Here is a 13,688-nt window from a genome sequence, read left to right on the forward strand (position 1 = left end):
ATATTAGCTAACTCCGTTCAAAAATACTTGTTTAGTTTTGCTGCCCGGACATGGATGAACTATGGTTGTTCTGATGTCAAAACATATCGATCTAAATGAAATATATTTCATTAAACTGTAACTATATTATCAAAATTATTAATTTGTCCACAGCTTTTTAACGGCAAATTTCACAAAGCTGCCAACACAGCGAATTAATTTATTTTAAAAAACAATTTTATTCCTTATGTGTGTTTGACATATTGTTGGGCCCAACTTATCAGACACACAAAGTTTGTTGTTGTTTGATAAAATAATTAATTATCTATTATTGTGGTTTCATGAAATATGTATCTAAAGTTGTAGCAAATAAACTAACAGTTTTGTCATAATAGTGGAAGTTTTATAAAATTTACTCCAAATGTAATTATACAACTTTAATACTAGCTAGCACTACTACAAAAGATGTTTTCATGCGGGCGACATAACTTTGCCTATACTAAAAATCAAGTTCCACCTTATATTTTTTTTATGTGTGAAAATAAATTCAGGAAAATATTTTGATTTTTAGTGAGCATCGATAACACAACTATATATCCTAATTGGTACTTTATGCAATTTTTTAGGTTAAATTGACAAGTATGTGGTCTGTAGATTTGGAACCAAGGACCTATATCTTCACACACATCATATTATTATTTCACTCTTAAGTACTTGTTCTATATAAATTTAAAATTTTACTATTTTTATTTTTATCGTGCTTGGAACATAAAATATTTATCCGCTTCTCTAAATAGTTTTAAATTAAAAGCCATGAACTAGACCTCACAAAGCTTTATAACTTTGAAATAGACATTATTTGAATCATAGATCTATAATTTTTAAATATAGCTATCGGTTCTTATAATGCATATTTTGAACCCTATATAACCTCAAATAGAAAACTTATCAACTTTTTGTAGAAAAATTATCTACAGAATGATGTGAAATTAAAAAATCATGAACTACAAAGTAGGTCTAGTATAAATATTATCTTCGTCTAAGTTTTTATGAAAAAGTTAGATATAAGTACATATTGTTCTAAAATTGATTTTCACTGGGAACGTATTAAGCGGCCACATGTAAAGATCAATATGCCCTATTTTTAGTTCGTCTGAATGGAAAATATGCGGGTGTCACCACAAATCATGCATTTTTAATTTTATTAGTGTAGGTAGTTATATTTTTTTTAGCAAATGGTTGGTCAAAGTAGGACATATTTGAGTTAACAAAAACTGAATAGTACCTAGTATCCTGAAAACTAAATTGCTAATACAATGAGCAATGACGGGCATATGAATATTTAATTACTACTCGGTCCTTTATAAGATATCTTAAAGCACCTCTCTTTATCGTAGACTCGCATCTGTTCATACTGATGGAGATCCAAGAACCACGATATTTCCGGGTGCAAAAGAAGCAGAAGATCTGGCAAATATTTCATATACCTATGTCGTGATGCAGAAATATAATGATGAATGAGGAATGTGCTAAAATGTTAATGACATCATCTATTAAAAAATACGGAGAGAGAGGGTAATAGAAGTACCAAAAACCGTAAAAAAAATCTCTGCTAAAAGAATTGCTGGCGCCGATTGTTAAGTTTGATTAGGAAGAGAGTTGGTCGTCGCTAATTAAGCAGTAAGCACTCTGCACTCCACAGGTTTCCATTTCTCTCCACCGATCGCTATGGCTATTTGCGAGTTATCCTTCCAGAATGGCATCTTCCACCTCCGGCTCGGGGGCCGCGGCGACAGCTACCGCACCGACCAGTTCATCGAGGAGCTGGAGCAGAAGCTCAAGGAGATCCGCGGGCGGGCCAGGCCGTCGAGCAAGGGCCTCGTCACCACCTTCGCGCCCGGCGGCGGCTCGTTCTGCGACGGCGTGACGGCGAAGGAAGACCCCGTCAGGCACCGCACGGCCGGGGTGGTCCACGCCCTGTTCGACATGCCGTTCCCGACCGCCGCCGCGGTCGCCGGCGACGTCAGGTCGTCCCTGGCGCTGGCGCTTGTGCTGGCGCACGACGACATGGCCGTCTGGAAGGGCGCCGGCTTCGAGCTGCCCGAGGTGAGGGAGGGCCACCCGCCGGCGCCGCCGTACCTGGCCGCGCTGCTGAGGGACAAGGCGCCGTACCCCATGATGAGGTCGAAGCTGGTGCTCCGGTCGGAGGCCATGGACGGCGCCACGTTCGGCGGCTACTGGTACATGACCGACTCCAGGTGCGACAGCAAGGACGATGTGACCGGCGAGGCCATGGGCATCGTGGCGACCTCCATCGGCAAGGTCCGCGACGGCGAGGCCTACATCGCCACCCGCAAGAGCTTCTTCCCGGAGTCGTGGAAGGCCGTCTCTGAATTCCTCGCCGTGAAGCCATGAAATGATATGTTCCTGGGGCATCAAAATCCTCTTGTGATTCCGGAATTCGTTTTGACAACTTTGTGAAATGTGGGAATATATCCATCTGGCTGTGTATGAATACTCTTTGCTGCGTTTCTGAATATTACGAACTTTTCTTCATAAAATAAAAGAATTTTGGAACTATATGTGCCCAATACATATGTGTTCGTCCAAAAATGTGCTGATACGAAGGGGAGAGAAGGCAGGGAGATTCTAGAGATTTTACGAACTCCTTGATTGATTTTAGAGATTTTACGTCTCAACCGACATATGAGAGATATGAGAGAACATGTACACCCGTATGATTGAATGTTATTTAAATAGTCATAAAAAATATAAAAAAATTAATAAAATAGATTAATATGAGTTATATCACTCCATAAACATGCAAGTACTTCTATAAGTTGTAACAAAAATAACAAAAATAATTAATTATTTTTGTTATTTTTGCTATAACTTATAGAAGTTGAATTTAAACTTGCATGTTGGTGGAGTTATATAACTCATATTAAACTATCTTATCAATTTTTTTATATTTATTATGACTATTTTGATGGCATACAAGCAACGGGTGTACATACACTCGTGTGCTAAAAAACTGCTTCCGAGAGAATATTTCGTGCATGTAACCTTTCAGCTTTATATAACAAGCCTGTCCTTGGCATTTTTTTCAACAAAAAAAGGACATGAGAGAATCGGCAATTTTTTAATTGATTACTTAGAATTTTTAAGTGCAAGTTTTACGATAGAGGTAGATGTCACCTATAATTTTATCTACGTAAACAACTCATTAATTCAAATGTGACACATACAATATATCACATCTAAACTAACTCTAATACGCTAATTTCAACCATCAATTAGTTATTCTACTGTTTTTTTCGATTTTTCTCTTAAAAATTGTGTAGAGGCTATCCCTTGTTTAAGGGATGACTCATTATCTCTCCTCTTTCCATCTCGTCATTTGATCTTACCTGACATCTTGAAGTTTGTATTAATAGGATTATAATATAATACTTGCTCTAAGGACACAACAGTTATGAGCGAATCAGTCATATTTAATTCATTAATTTTTAGAAATTTTAATTTGTCACAGTTATGTGAGTACCGGCCGGTGATCCGAGAAGTAATGGTGCATATATATATATATATATATATATATATATATATAACGTACTCACATGTACTAGCCTCATTGTTGTACTTGTCCTAAATTTAGCTTGTGAGCTTCTAGAAAAAATTATCTACTCCATTTTATATGAGTTAATCAACATCTTCAATCATGTCACTCAAAGAACATCTACAATGGCAATTAATTGCAGGCCCACAAGGTTAATTAGATTCATATCATTATAAATTTGCTAGTTTTGAAACATGCCATTATTATGCGACTAATTGTAAATATGTCATGATAATTTTAAAACTATCTCAGAATATGTCATTTTTGGACCAAATGGCCCTTAGCACATACCGATGGTGGAGTGAACAGCAGAGGGACAATATGGTCCAATTTTTTTAAAAATACACCGAAAGGTATAGAGTGGCATATTTCAAATAATTCTAAAATTATAATGGCATCTTTACAATTAACCGAATAATAATGATATATTTCAAAACTAGCAAATTTATAATGACATGGATCTAATTAACCCTATGTAAAAGTAGTAGTTCAGAAGATATGCTGAAGTAAAAGGGATAAACGATGAGAAGAGAGAAATATCGAATGTTGCCGCAAGATATAAGAGTGCGAAGGACAAAACGAGTTGGACTACATGAGGTTGGTCAAAGGGAAATTATATAGATTATAAACATATTTTGATATGTAGATTAATTGTTAGAGCCTAATACTATCTCAGCAATTGAATGTGAATTATATTAAGACAATATGTAGAAGATGGTAGGACATATCAGGCTCAACTCTGATGATGTTAGAAAAGATGGACATATATGAGAAAATTATGAGCAATGTTTATGATATATATTGGCGCCTATCTGATTCAGGGGAAGAGAATGCATGACTTTGGAAGTGAATCAACTTTAAAACTGATATTCAAAACAAACTAGTCTCTTTTATGAAATTTAAATTTTACCAACACTGTACTTTTGACAATGTTTATTTGCTCTAGCTTTCCTTTTTTTTTATAATGTATGTACTATATATTATTAACGAGGTCAATGGAATTAAATACTAAATTGTTGTGATTGGTTAAATAAAAAAAAGGTGGAACCCTTTAGTTGTTGGAGCATGTGATTTTATCGAATATATATATATATATATATATATATATATATATATATATATGGAAGTTGTTATATTTTACAATAAAGTCTGAATACCAGAAGATTTTAGATGAACGGAGTATATGTACCCGCTGTCGTTGGTCAAATTTTTAGATGAAGGCTGGATCCAATCGGACGACATGATTTTGAGTGAGATTTAAATAATAGTCTATTAAAATAGACTACAAGATTCCTTCAGATGAGCTGATCGCACCTAATATAAACATTTACTTGACGTAGATTTATTTTCCAGGAGTCAAGATGTCACTATATTTATTTGTAGGCCATAGATCATGGCCCATCCTGCGTAACTCACGGCTAGTTTTCACCTATAAAAAATAGATTCATGGCAAGTCGTACAAAAAATACCGGGGTTAGTTGAGCCAGGCGATGCCTGATAGACCCAACCAGCGATGAACGATGACCTGGTTGGCTGAATATATCGCTTTCGCCGGTTTGTGTAAACTAGTTTCTGAAAACAGTACGGCTGGAGAAAATGATAAATTACTTGTCATTCATCTATCAATAAGTTTTTCAAGTGATCATGACCTCATCCGTTGGCAAAATGTCAGCATTGCCCTACTACCTCCACCAAAAAGACCTCATTTTTTTTTGTTTCCGTGTCATTGTTTGACCATCAGTATTATTTAAAGAAAAATTTAAAAAATAGTCATGTCTAAAGTATTATTTATGTTTTATCATCTAATAAAAATAAAAATATTAACCACAGAAAATTCTAATAAAACGAAGAATCAAATATTGTAAAAAAATGGAAAAATAAACTTATTTCATGTATCCATATCAAGTAGTGCAATTATTGTTTCCAACGTGTATACGGTTAGTGAGCCATTTTTTAAAGATAGCAGTTGGTTATATTTATAGTCAACTGCACGTACATATATGTTGTTTTATAAAACCTATGGCTTGTTTGGTTCGTGCTAGAAATGCTCAGACCAGGCGAAATATACTCATTTAACACCCTATATAGCCCACTCTACGCAGCGAGTGGTCCCATGTTTACATATTATCTTACTTACATGCACTTTTCATAAAAGGGTAAATCCAAATATAACATGCTTAAGATGAAATTGGGTATATAAGATGCTCAAACATATCTAAACTTTTTATCTGGAACCAATCTCATCTAGCAAACACTTGGATCTTACCCTAACACAAATGAAATGGGGCAAAATATATACTAAGCTGAAGTATTACAACTCACGGAAGTAACCAAACAACCCCTTAAAGATGGAGGCCCCAGATCTATGGCAAGGATGACAACAAGACTTCAAGGAACCAAAGAATAAGCTAATTGCACAATACAAATTCTTTGGTTCAAGTAATTTAATTTTAACTCCCAGATTTTCTATGCCTATAATAATTTCATGAAATATGGACAAGTAAAATTACCGGATATGCATATCACACACATATACCCTCAAAGACGACTTCCAATACATGCTGAAGGTGACATAGACAAACCATAGAGCCCTATGCTTGCTAAACTCGTGCTTACTCTGTTTCATATTATAAAACATTTTTAAAGTAAGACTTATTTTTAATCAAGTTAATAGAAACTTTTTGGGAAAATATAGTAACATCAGAATAGCTTTGTTTCATTCAATAGGAAACTAAATATGCTTTTACAATGATATTTGTTTTATGTTAAAAAAATTTGCTAGGTTCTCTCCAAGAAATAAGAACACCTTACAATATGAAATAGTTTGTAGTATTAAAAATCTATCCACACATGCATTATATTCCAGGGGCCAAATTTTGAACCCTAACCAGGATGATCATGCACACACGCCCTTGAGGTGTACTTCTATCTCAAAATAATCCATAATTTCAACCTTTATCCTAAATAAATAACTTCTCAGTCCTTACATACCAAGTATTATCTACCTGAAAATCAATAAATTGTATCGCTCAAACCCACGCTACGTATCCACCAACTAATGCTAGTTCATCCTTGCTAATATTGTTTGGTATTTTAGGAAGTTTTTTCTGACGGAGGGAGTATGACTTATGAGTCATGATAGTAAGAATTTCACAGAAAATCATATTTGAACTTGCATGTTTGTGTAGTGATGTATCTTATATTAATATATCTTTACAAGTTTTTTAAAATTTTTTGATGACTATTTGGATAATATGCAATAGACGAGAGGATAGCGTTTTTCCTCTATTTTCAAAGAGCACCATTCCATTGTTGCCAGGGGAAAGGCCAAACTACTGTGCAGAACATCATCGTCCTCAATCAATCCTCACTTGTTGCTTCCGCCAACGATCAGACTGACAATGTCCTCCTTCTGTGAGTGGGTGAAGACCGACGACGTCTACCATGTGAAGCTCACCGGAGTCGACGGCCATCACTACCTTACCATGGAAGCTCTCCATGAGCTCAAGCTCAAGCTCGCTGAGATCCGTGAGCTCGCGTCGTCGCGGCCATGCCGAGGCCTCATCACCTCCTCCTCGTCCACGGAGACGGACGCGGGGGGCTCCTTCTGCGACGGCATCGACTACAAGAGCCTCCGGGCCAACATGGCCGCCCCGGTGGCCGAGCAGGCCAGGGCCCTCGCCGACGGCATGGCCGCCGTGGTGAAGGAGCTCCTCGCCATGCCGATGCTCACGGTGTGCGCGGCGACGGGCGGCGCGGCGTCGCTGGGCCTGGCGCTGGCGCTCGCGCACGACGACCTCGTCGTCCTCAGCGACGGCTACTACAAGTTGGGCAACGTGGAGGACGGCGTCGCCGTCCCGCCGCACGTCGCGGCGCTCGTCCGGGAGAAGACGGACCGGTGGTACACGCTGACGACGATCAAGTCGCGGCCGCGCTCCGGCAACTGGATGAGGAGGTGGTACTTCGCCGACGGCGAGGCGGCCACCCGGGAGGACGTCCTGCACGAGGCAGAGAGGCTCGTCGGCGAGTGGGCCGGCGAAGACGGGAAGGTGCACGTCGAGATCAGGAGGCAGCTGTACCGGGAGAGCTGGGAGGCCGTGTCCGCCATTGTTCCCGATGAATAAAAATCTCACCGGCGTGTCCTCAAATGATCCCTTCAATTCGTCTCAGTCTGAACGATGTTTACCGATTTGATTCTGTTTTAGTTCATTTTCGTTGTGTTTGAGTTGTGATATGGATGAAACATCGATGTGGTCTTGTCGATCGACAAGTGCTGTGACATACACCATTAATATTTGATCGATATTCATGCATGTAGTCGAACCGAATTTTATTACTATGTAATTTCCTTTTGCAATAAAATCGTGATGGATACTAACTGTTGGATATAGTAAAATTTAAGGCAAAAATCGTTGGCAATAATTGAGAACATGAAATCATACTTGTGCTGACATTTGAACGATTGATAATAATATGTTGAGATTTTGTTGGGTGCTTGCATTCCGACAGGTAAATATTCCATTCTCCATGATGAAAGCATTGAAAGTACTATGTGAAAGGTAATTAACTATTAAAAGAGTTACTTAGGTAGTACGATAAAACAATAATTTTACAAAAGGAAAAAATAAATTTGAAAATAGGTACTGCATTTGGTAATGTTTATATAAAGAGATTTTTTTTACCATCATTAAAAAAATACCTCAAAGTACCACTTTTTTAGTGTGTAAAAAGTATATCTCGAGCTACCAAAAATTTATACTAAATTTCTTGGTAACTTAAGGTACTTTTTAAGAAGGGTAAAAAAACCCTTATGTAAAACAAAAGTACCACGTCGGTACAGTTGAAGTGAAATAAATAACGTAATTACGTGATTTTCTCTAGTTTAAATTTACTTTTCAAGTACGCCATGATTTAGTGGTGTTCTATAGATTTGCAGTGTTCAAATCTTCAACAGAAAGAACGAGTGCCAGGACGGCCAACTACCCCACATCTTCTGAGCCAACGTCGATCTTCCTCCTTGTCAACAACCGGGATGAAGTATTTGGCTATGAAAATAATGATTACCATGCCTCCTTTCAACCCAACGCCGATTTACCTCCTCAACGTCCATGACGTATAAACCCTAATATGGAAAATCATGTATAAAGAAAAAAAATCATGATCAACGATACATTTTAGACGGACGATTCTTTTTCATTCGAAAAGGTATTGAGACTAAACACAATTGGCACTAAATGTCCTACGTAATTACTAAACTGCCCTAGATTGCACTATTTTTTAAATATCACCTCTCACTGGATCAACGACACGTTGCGTCACCTATCCATATCTCTACATACCTCGCAAACATTATATATTTGTAATGTTACAAACTAGAGTAGTATATATATGAAAATTTACCCCCAAAGGCTAATATTTAATTAATTATCATATATTTGTAATAGTATCAAATCACACACGATCTCATAACGTCAGTACCACCAAATAGGAGGAGCATATTTTTCACTATTTTTTGACCTTTTTCAGTGAACAATTTGGATACTCCAACAAATTAATCGTTGAAAATGAACCATTTGAGCAAGCCACACCCTCATTGCGACATTTCAACGTTGTACGTCCTCTCAGTGTGTCAAAATATTTATTTTAAATTACAATAATTTATTAAAGGATTTTTTTGAAAAAAAATATTATAGCTGTATTTTATTCATCTGAGCGGTCACCCGTCTGTCTTCCTTGCGTCGTCCACACAAAACAATTTTCCCTGAGATTCCGAAAGAGCAGATCTAGCTTGGTAGCTAATCAGTTCATCAGTTTGACTCAAATCACTCAACACAGCAATGGTTTTCTGCACGCTGCAACCCTCCCCAATCAAGGACATCCTCGTCCTCACCATGGCCAGCAGCGACGGCCATCAGTACCTGACCGACGACGCCATCACGGAGCTCATCGGCAGCCTCAGGACAGCCCGGGACACGCCGGGGCTCAGGGGCCTCGTCACGACATCCAGGCTCGGCTCCTTCTGCGACGGCCTCGACGACGGCGCCGGCGCCGGGCGGCTGCCGGATCGGGAGCAGGCGGCGCGGCTGGCGGCGCGCGTGGGCGAGGCGGTCCGGCTCCTGCTCGAGGTCCCGGCGCCCACCGCGGCGGCCGTGTCCGGCGACGCGACGTCGCTGGGCCTCGCGCTGGCGCTGGCGCACGACCACTGCGTCGTGTGGGAGGGCGCCGCGGTGGGGCTCCCCGAGGCGGCGCGCGGGCGGCCGCTGCCGGGCTACGTGGCGGCGCTGCTCCGCGACAAGATCGCCTACGCGCGCCTGCGGAAGCTGCTGATGCTGAGGGCGGAGGCGTGCACCGGCAGGGAGCTCGTCGGCACGTGGTACTCGGCGAACGACCCTGCCGTCGCCGACAGGGAGGTGGTGGCGGCGGAGGCGTGCGAGCTGCTCGAAGGGATCGACGTCGGCGACGGCAAGAACTACGCGGAGGCGAGGCAGGCGATGTGGCCGGAGAGCTGCGCCGCCGTTGGCATCGACATCACCCTGCCACGGCCGCCGTCTCGTGAGGAAATACTCCACAAGTATGTCCCCGCTCTGTTCATCCTCATATTAATTATTTTCGCATACTTATCTTTTTTTTTTCCTTCTTCTTACGCTGATAATCTGAAATTAAAATTTTTAATATTAAATTTAAAGTTAATTTCGGTAAGAACACAAATTACTTTTTCGTTGGTAGATATATCGTTTGATTTTTTCGATGAAAAAGCTAAACAATAACTCTATTGATGGTACCGTTTTAATTCATAACTTCATAATTATTTATTTATTTATTACCTTTTGAGCAAACATCGTGCCTTGACATTTTGTATTGCGAGAGAAGTTCACACGAACTAATGACTCAATGCCTTCAAAAATCTCTCATACAACTAAATTATATGCCAAAACAATTTAACTTAGTTTCGTTTCGTGAATGCACACAGAGCTGTACAACATATGTACATCTATTGTTATATTGTAATAATAATAATAATAATATATATATACATATATGATTTAATTTTCTCGGGAAAGATTCACATTAATAATTCTCTGGATGCAGAATGAGTTGTTGTGGACATTAATGATTACATTTACTGTCTAAATTATTAATTAATTGATGTGAATATGCATGTCAGTAGATAAAGCGTATAAAAGATCTTATTTAATATATTTGAAAAAATATCTCAAGTTACCATATATTTCAGTGTAAAAATGTTGTACATCAAGATACAATGTGCCTTTAGGTATTAAAATTTTACACTAAAACTTTTGATACCTAAGGTACTTTTCAGTGATGATAAAAAACCTCTATAAAAAACATCAGTGGCCAGGACTTATTATTCACTCTAGAACCTTAATTATGTGGCTACATGGGTAACTACCTCTAAAAGACAGAGCACCCTAAAAGATCTAAAAGTATTATTAATTGTGATCTTCCTGACTATTTTATACGGGCTCTTTTACATGTCGATTGAAATTACTTATAGGATTGAACCAAAAAACAAACTAATTGTGCTGACACAATTTGTTTCCTTCCATTCGTTAATTGACAGGGAGAAGGAAAGGGAGAAACACGGAGTATCTGACCTGCACCGGAACAACAAGAATGCGAAAAGCATGTAATTACACATAACTCATACAACTAATTTTGTTCCTTACTATATTATTTAATCTGATCATTTATATACACAATACGCCAAATAGATGATGGAGGTAAACACGTCGTCTTCTATTAATTGTTCAGTAGTTTTTATATAATGATAATTAATCCAAACTTATTTTAACCAAAGCATGCAAAAATAATTCAGAGAATATTTTAGACCAACATAATCTTATTGTTACCTGTTCAAATGAAATTAGGACTGATTCATTATAATTAGATAATGACCTTGATGTGAGGTTAAAAATATCTCTGTCACTTCAAAGTTAAGTTAAAATATAGCCCTATGTACTACTAATAAAAGAGAATCTACTCTGTGCCAATGAGCCACTGAGTTTATCACAATTTAACGATTTGCCATTAGTATTGGCATTTTCTATAGTATACTACTAATTTTGTTAAATTTTAGACAATATGCAATTATGCTGATTTTTTTCAAAAATACCCAAAAAGCCCTTAAATACATGCAAGGTTAGCGGCTAATTTATACCCTTAGGACAAAATTAGCTTTCTTTTATAGAAGTTTGTGTATATAATTCAATATTTTTTCAAAAAGTATATACTATATTTTATATAAAGGATAAATTATATTTTAAAAAAAAATTAAAATACAAAGTTTTTGAAAGTTATATACAAACTACCATGTCATGTAAACATGCTACACAGAAAATTTCATAATTTGTTAAAACTTCTATTGTATAAATCAATTGTTAACCAGCATCTATGGGTATATATATTATAGAATAATTGATAAATTAAATAACATATTATTCAAAGTGATAATGCTATGTAACTGGGACAAAGGCAACAGCGTAGAGTGGATTATCTCTAGTAAGAATTAATAATTGTATCCTTGTTAACATCGCAGGCAGATTAATATGTGCAAGACCAGCTAGATGGGCGGTAACAATATAATTAAGAGCCAAATGAATCCACGGATGGATGGAAAAAATGAAGACTAGATGACGGAAAGAACTGCACACTTTGGCAAGTTATGAACTTTTGAGTGCTTTTCATGTGTTGTTATGCGCCACATTTTTGGTATATTACACGTTGTACCAAGAAACTATAGATCAATTAATGCCACAGACTTTTGGTATAATACAAGTGCTCAACGTAAACATGCATCTACGTATTTTGAACGGTAAACTAATTAAGGAGATCGAATGCCCGTATCAAAGGAAAAGGCTACTCTCCAATATTGGGGTTACTGACTTTTTTGCTAATTATTCAAGCTTTTCCCTAATAAATTAAGATATAGGGCCTCTACCACACAGACATCGATCAATAGAATTAAACCCACCCTTGTATCATTAAAGTAGTCAGGCCATGCAGCTCGTTGGTGTAGAGATATTATAAGTACTAACCACTAGTACAGATAACCTAATAGGTGATGGCTGAAACAACCTATATTAGTTAAGATTATTAGTGATGGTTCTATAATCCATTTATACTTTTCATCGGTCCACTAAGTTATGGGTGGTTAAGATCATAAGTCTTGGCCGCTCTACCGTGGCAAGATAACCTGTTTTTAGACATAAAACATGAGTGGAAGTGTGTATGTACATATCTATAGGTTAGCTTTACGTGAGAGCGGCTAATATGGATATTTGATGGATGGTGTTACAAGGAAATCGAGAGAAAGTGGTGAAAAGGTGTCGAGAGTTTGTCTCCACAGTCACCAATGGTACCGACGTGCTTCCAATGGAATATACATAAATGACCTATTTTTGCATAATAAAATTTCCATGTATGCCTCTTAATTACCATTCTATATTCATATATCAAAGTACATGTTTTTATAACGTTGTTCAGATTTATTCTTGAAAATTTTAAGGAAAATTTGACGTCCAAATATCCTCAACGGAAAAAAAAATACTGCTTTATCCTCGATCGACAGCTGCCATTTTCTAACGAACCGAAAATAGTTCAAGTGTCCGAAGATTAGTTCTCGAATACCAACCAATAATGATATTATTATCTCTGGTGGTTTTTCTTACAAACAAATGGGGCTATCTAATTTATATATCTAGAATGGACAATGATATTCAAATTAATTACTGGATTTCTACAATCAGGCGCCACTAGTACACCCAAAAGTTTAACCAACTTGCAGCAATGAAACCATCTCCAGTGTAAGCAATAAATCGAACCGAAGCTAGTGTAAAGCGAACGTGTGAACGGACGCAAATGGAACATTTTCTTTGGGGCCAACCATAGGGATACGCATAGCCTATAATAGTGTACAACAAAAATTTCTACCATGTAAACTAGGAATCATGTAAGTAAAGGATCATATATCATTACCACACGACACGCTATGCAGTGGAGGAAGATGCTTAAAAGCCGAAGAAGTGTTGTCGATGTAGAGGGAGTAGCTGATCGCTATAGACCGACCTTCTCC

At 37.9% G+C, this 13,688-nt stretch overlaps 3 protein-coding genes across 3 annotated transcripts; all 3 read left to right on the forward strand.

Moving 5' to 3' along the window:
* The first annotated feature begins 1,965 nt into the window (after positions 1–1,965).
* LOC102717387 lies at positions 1,966–2,394 on the forward strand. Its single transcript, XM_006663296.2, has one exon. It carries the CDS (start codon positions 1,966–1,968, stop codon positions 2,392–2,394), a length of 429 nt encoding a protein of 142 aa, XP_006663359.2.
* Positions 2,395–6,996: 4,602 nt separating this feature from the next.
* On the forward strand, positions 6,997–7,956 carry LOC102703528. Its single transcript, XM_040528523.1, has one exon. It carries the CDS (start codon positions 6,997–6,999, stop codon positions 7,717–7,719), a length of 723 nt encoding a protein of 240 aa, XP_040384457.1. The 3' UTR covers positions 7,720–7,956.
* Positions 7,957–9,394: 1,438 nt separating this feature from the next.
* Positions 9,395–12,366, forward strand: LOC102717662 (enoyl-CoA delta isomerase 2, peroxisomal-like). The gene is made up of 3 exons (XM_040529181.1): positions 9,395–10,166; positions 11,178–11,243; positions 12,153–12,366. The coding sequence occupies exons 1-3, from the start codon at positions 9,433–9,435 to the stop codon at positions 12,178–12,180; spliced, it is 828 nt and encodes a 275-aa protein (XP_040385115.1). The 5' UTR covers positions 9,395–9,432; the 3' UTR covers positions 12,181–12,366.
* The last annotated feature ends 1,322 nt before the right edge of the window (positions 12,367–13,688 follow it).

This window comes from Oryza brachyantha, chromosome 11, assembly GCF_000231095.2.
Source record: "Oryza brachyantha chromosome 11, ObraRS2, whole genome shotgun sequence".
NCBI lineage: Eukaryota > Viridiplantae > Streptophyta > Magnoliopsida > Poales > Poaceae > Oryza > Oryza brachyantha.

Excerpts from the sequence above, each read along its gene's own strand:
- LOC102717387 (XM_006663296.2), top strand. The coding sequence starts at position 1,966 with ATGCCGTTCCCGACCGCCGCCGCGGTCGCCGGCGACGTCAGGTCGTCC.
- LOC102703528 (XM_040528523.1), top strand. The coding sequence starts at position 6,997 with ATGTCCTCCTTCTGTGAGTGGGTGAAGACCGACGACGTCTACCATGTG.
- LOC102717662 (XM_040529181.1), top strand. The coding sequence starts at position 9,433 with ATGGTTTTCTGCACGCTGCAACCCTCCCCAATCAAGGACATCCTCGTC. Across the intron at positions 10,167-11,177 it reads CGTGAGGAAATACTCCACAA|GGAGAAGGAAAGGGAGAAAC; the intron begins GTATGTCCCCGC and ends GTTAATTGACAG. Across the intron at positions 11,244-12,152 it reads AACAAGAATGCGAAAAGCAT|GCAGATTAATATGTGCAAGA; the intron begins GTAATTACACAT and ends TTAACATCGCAG.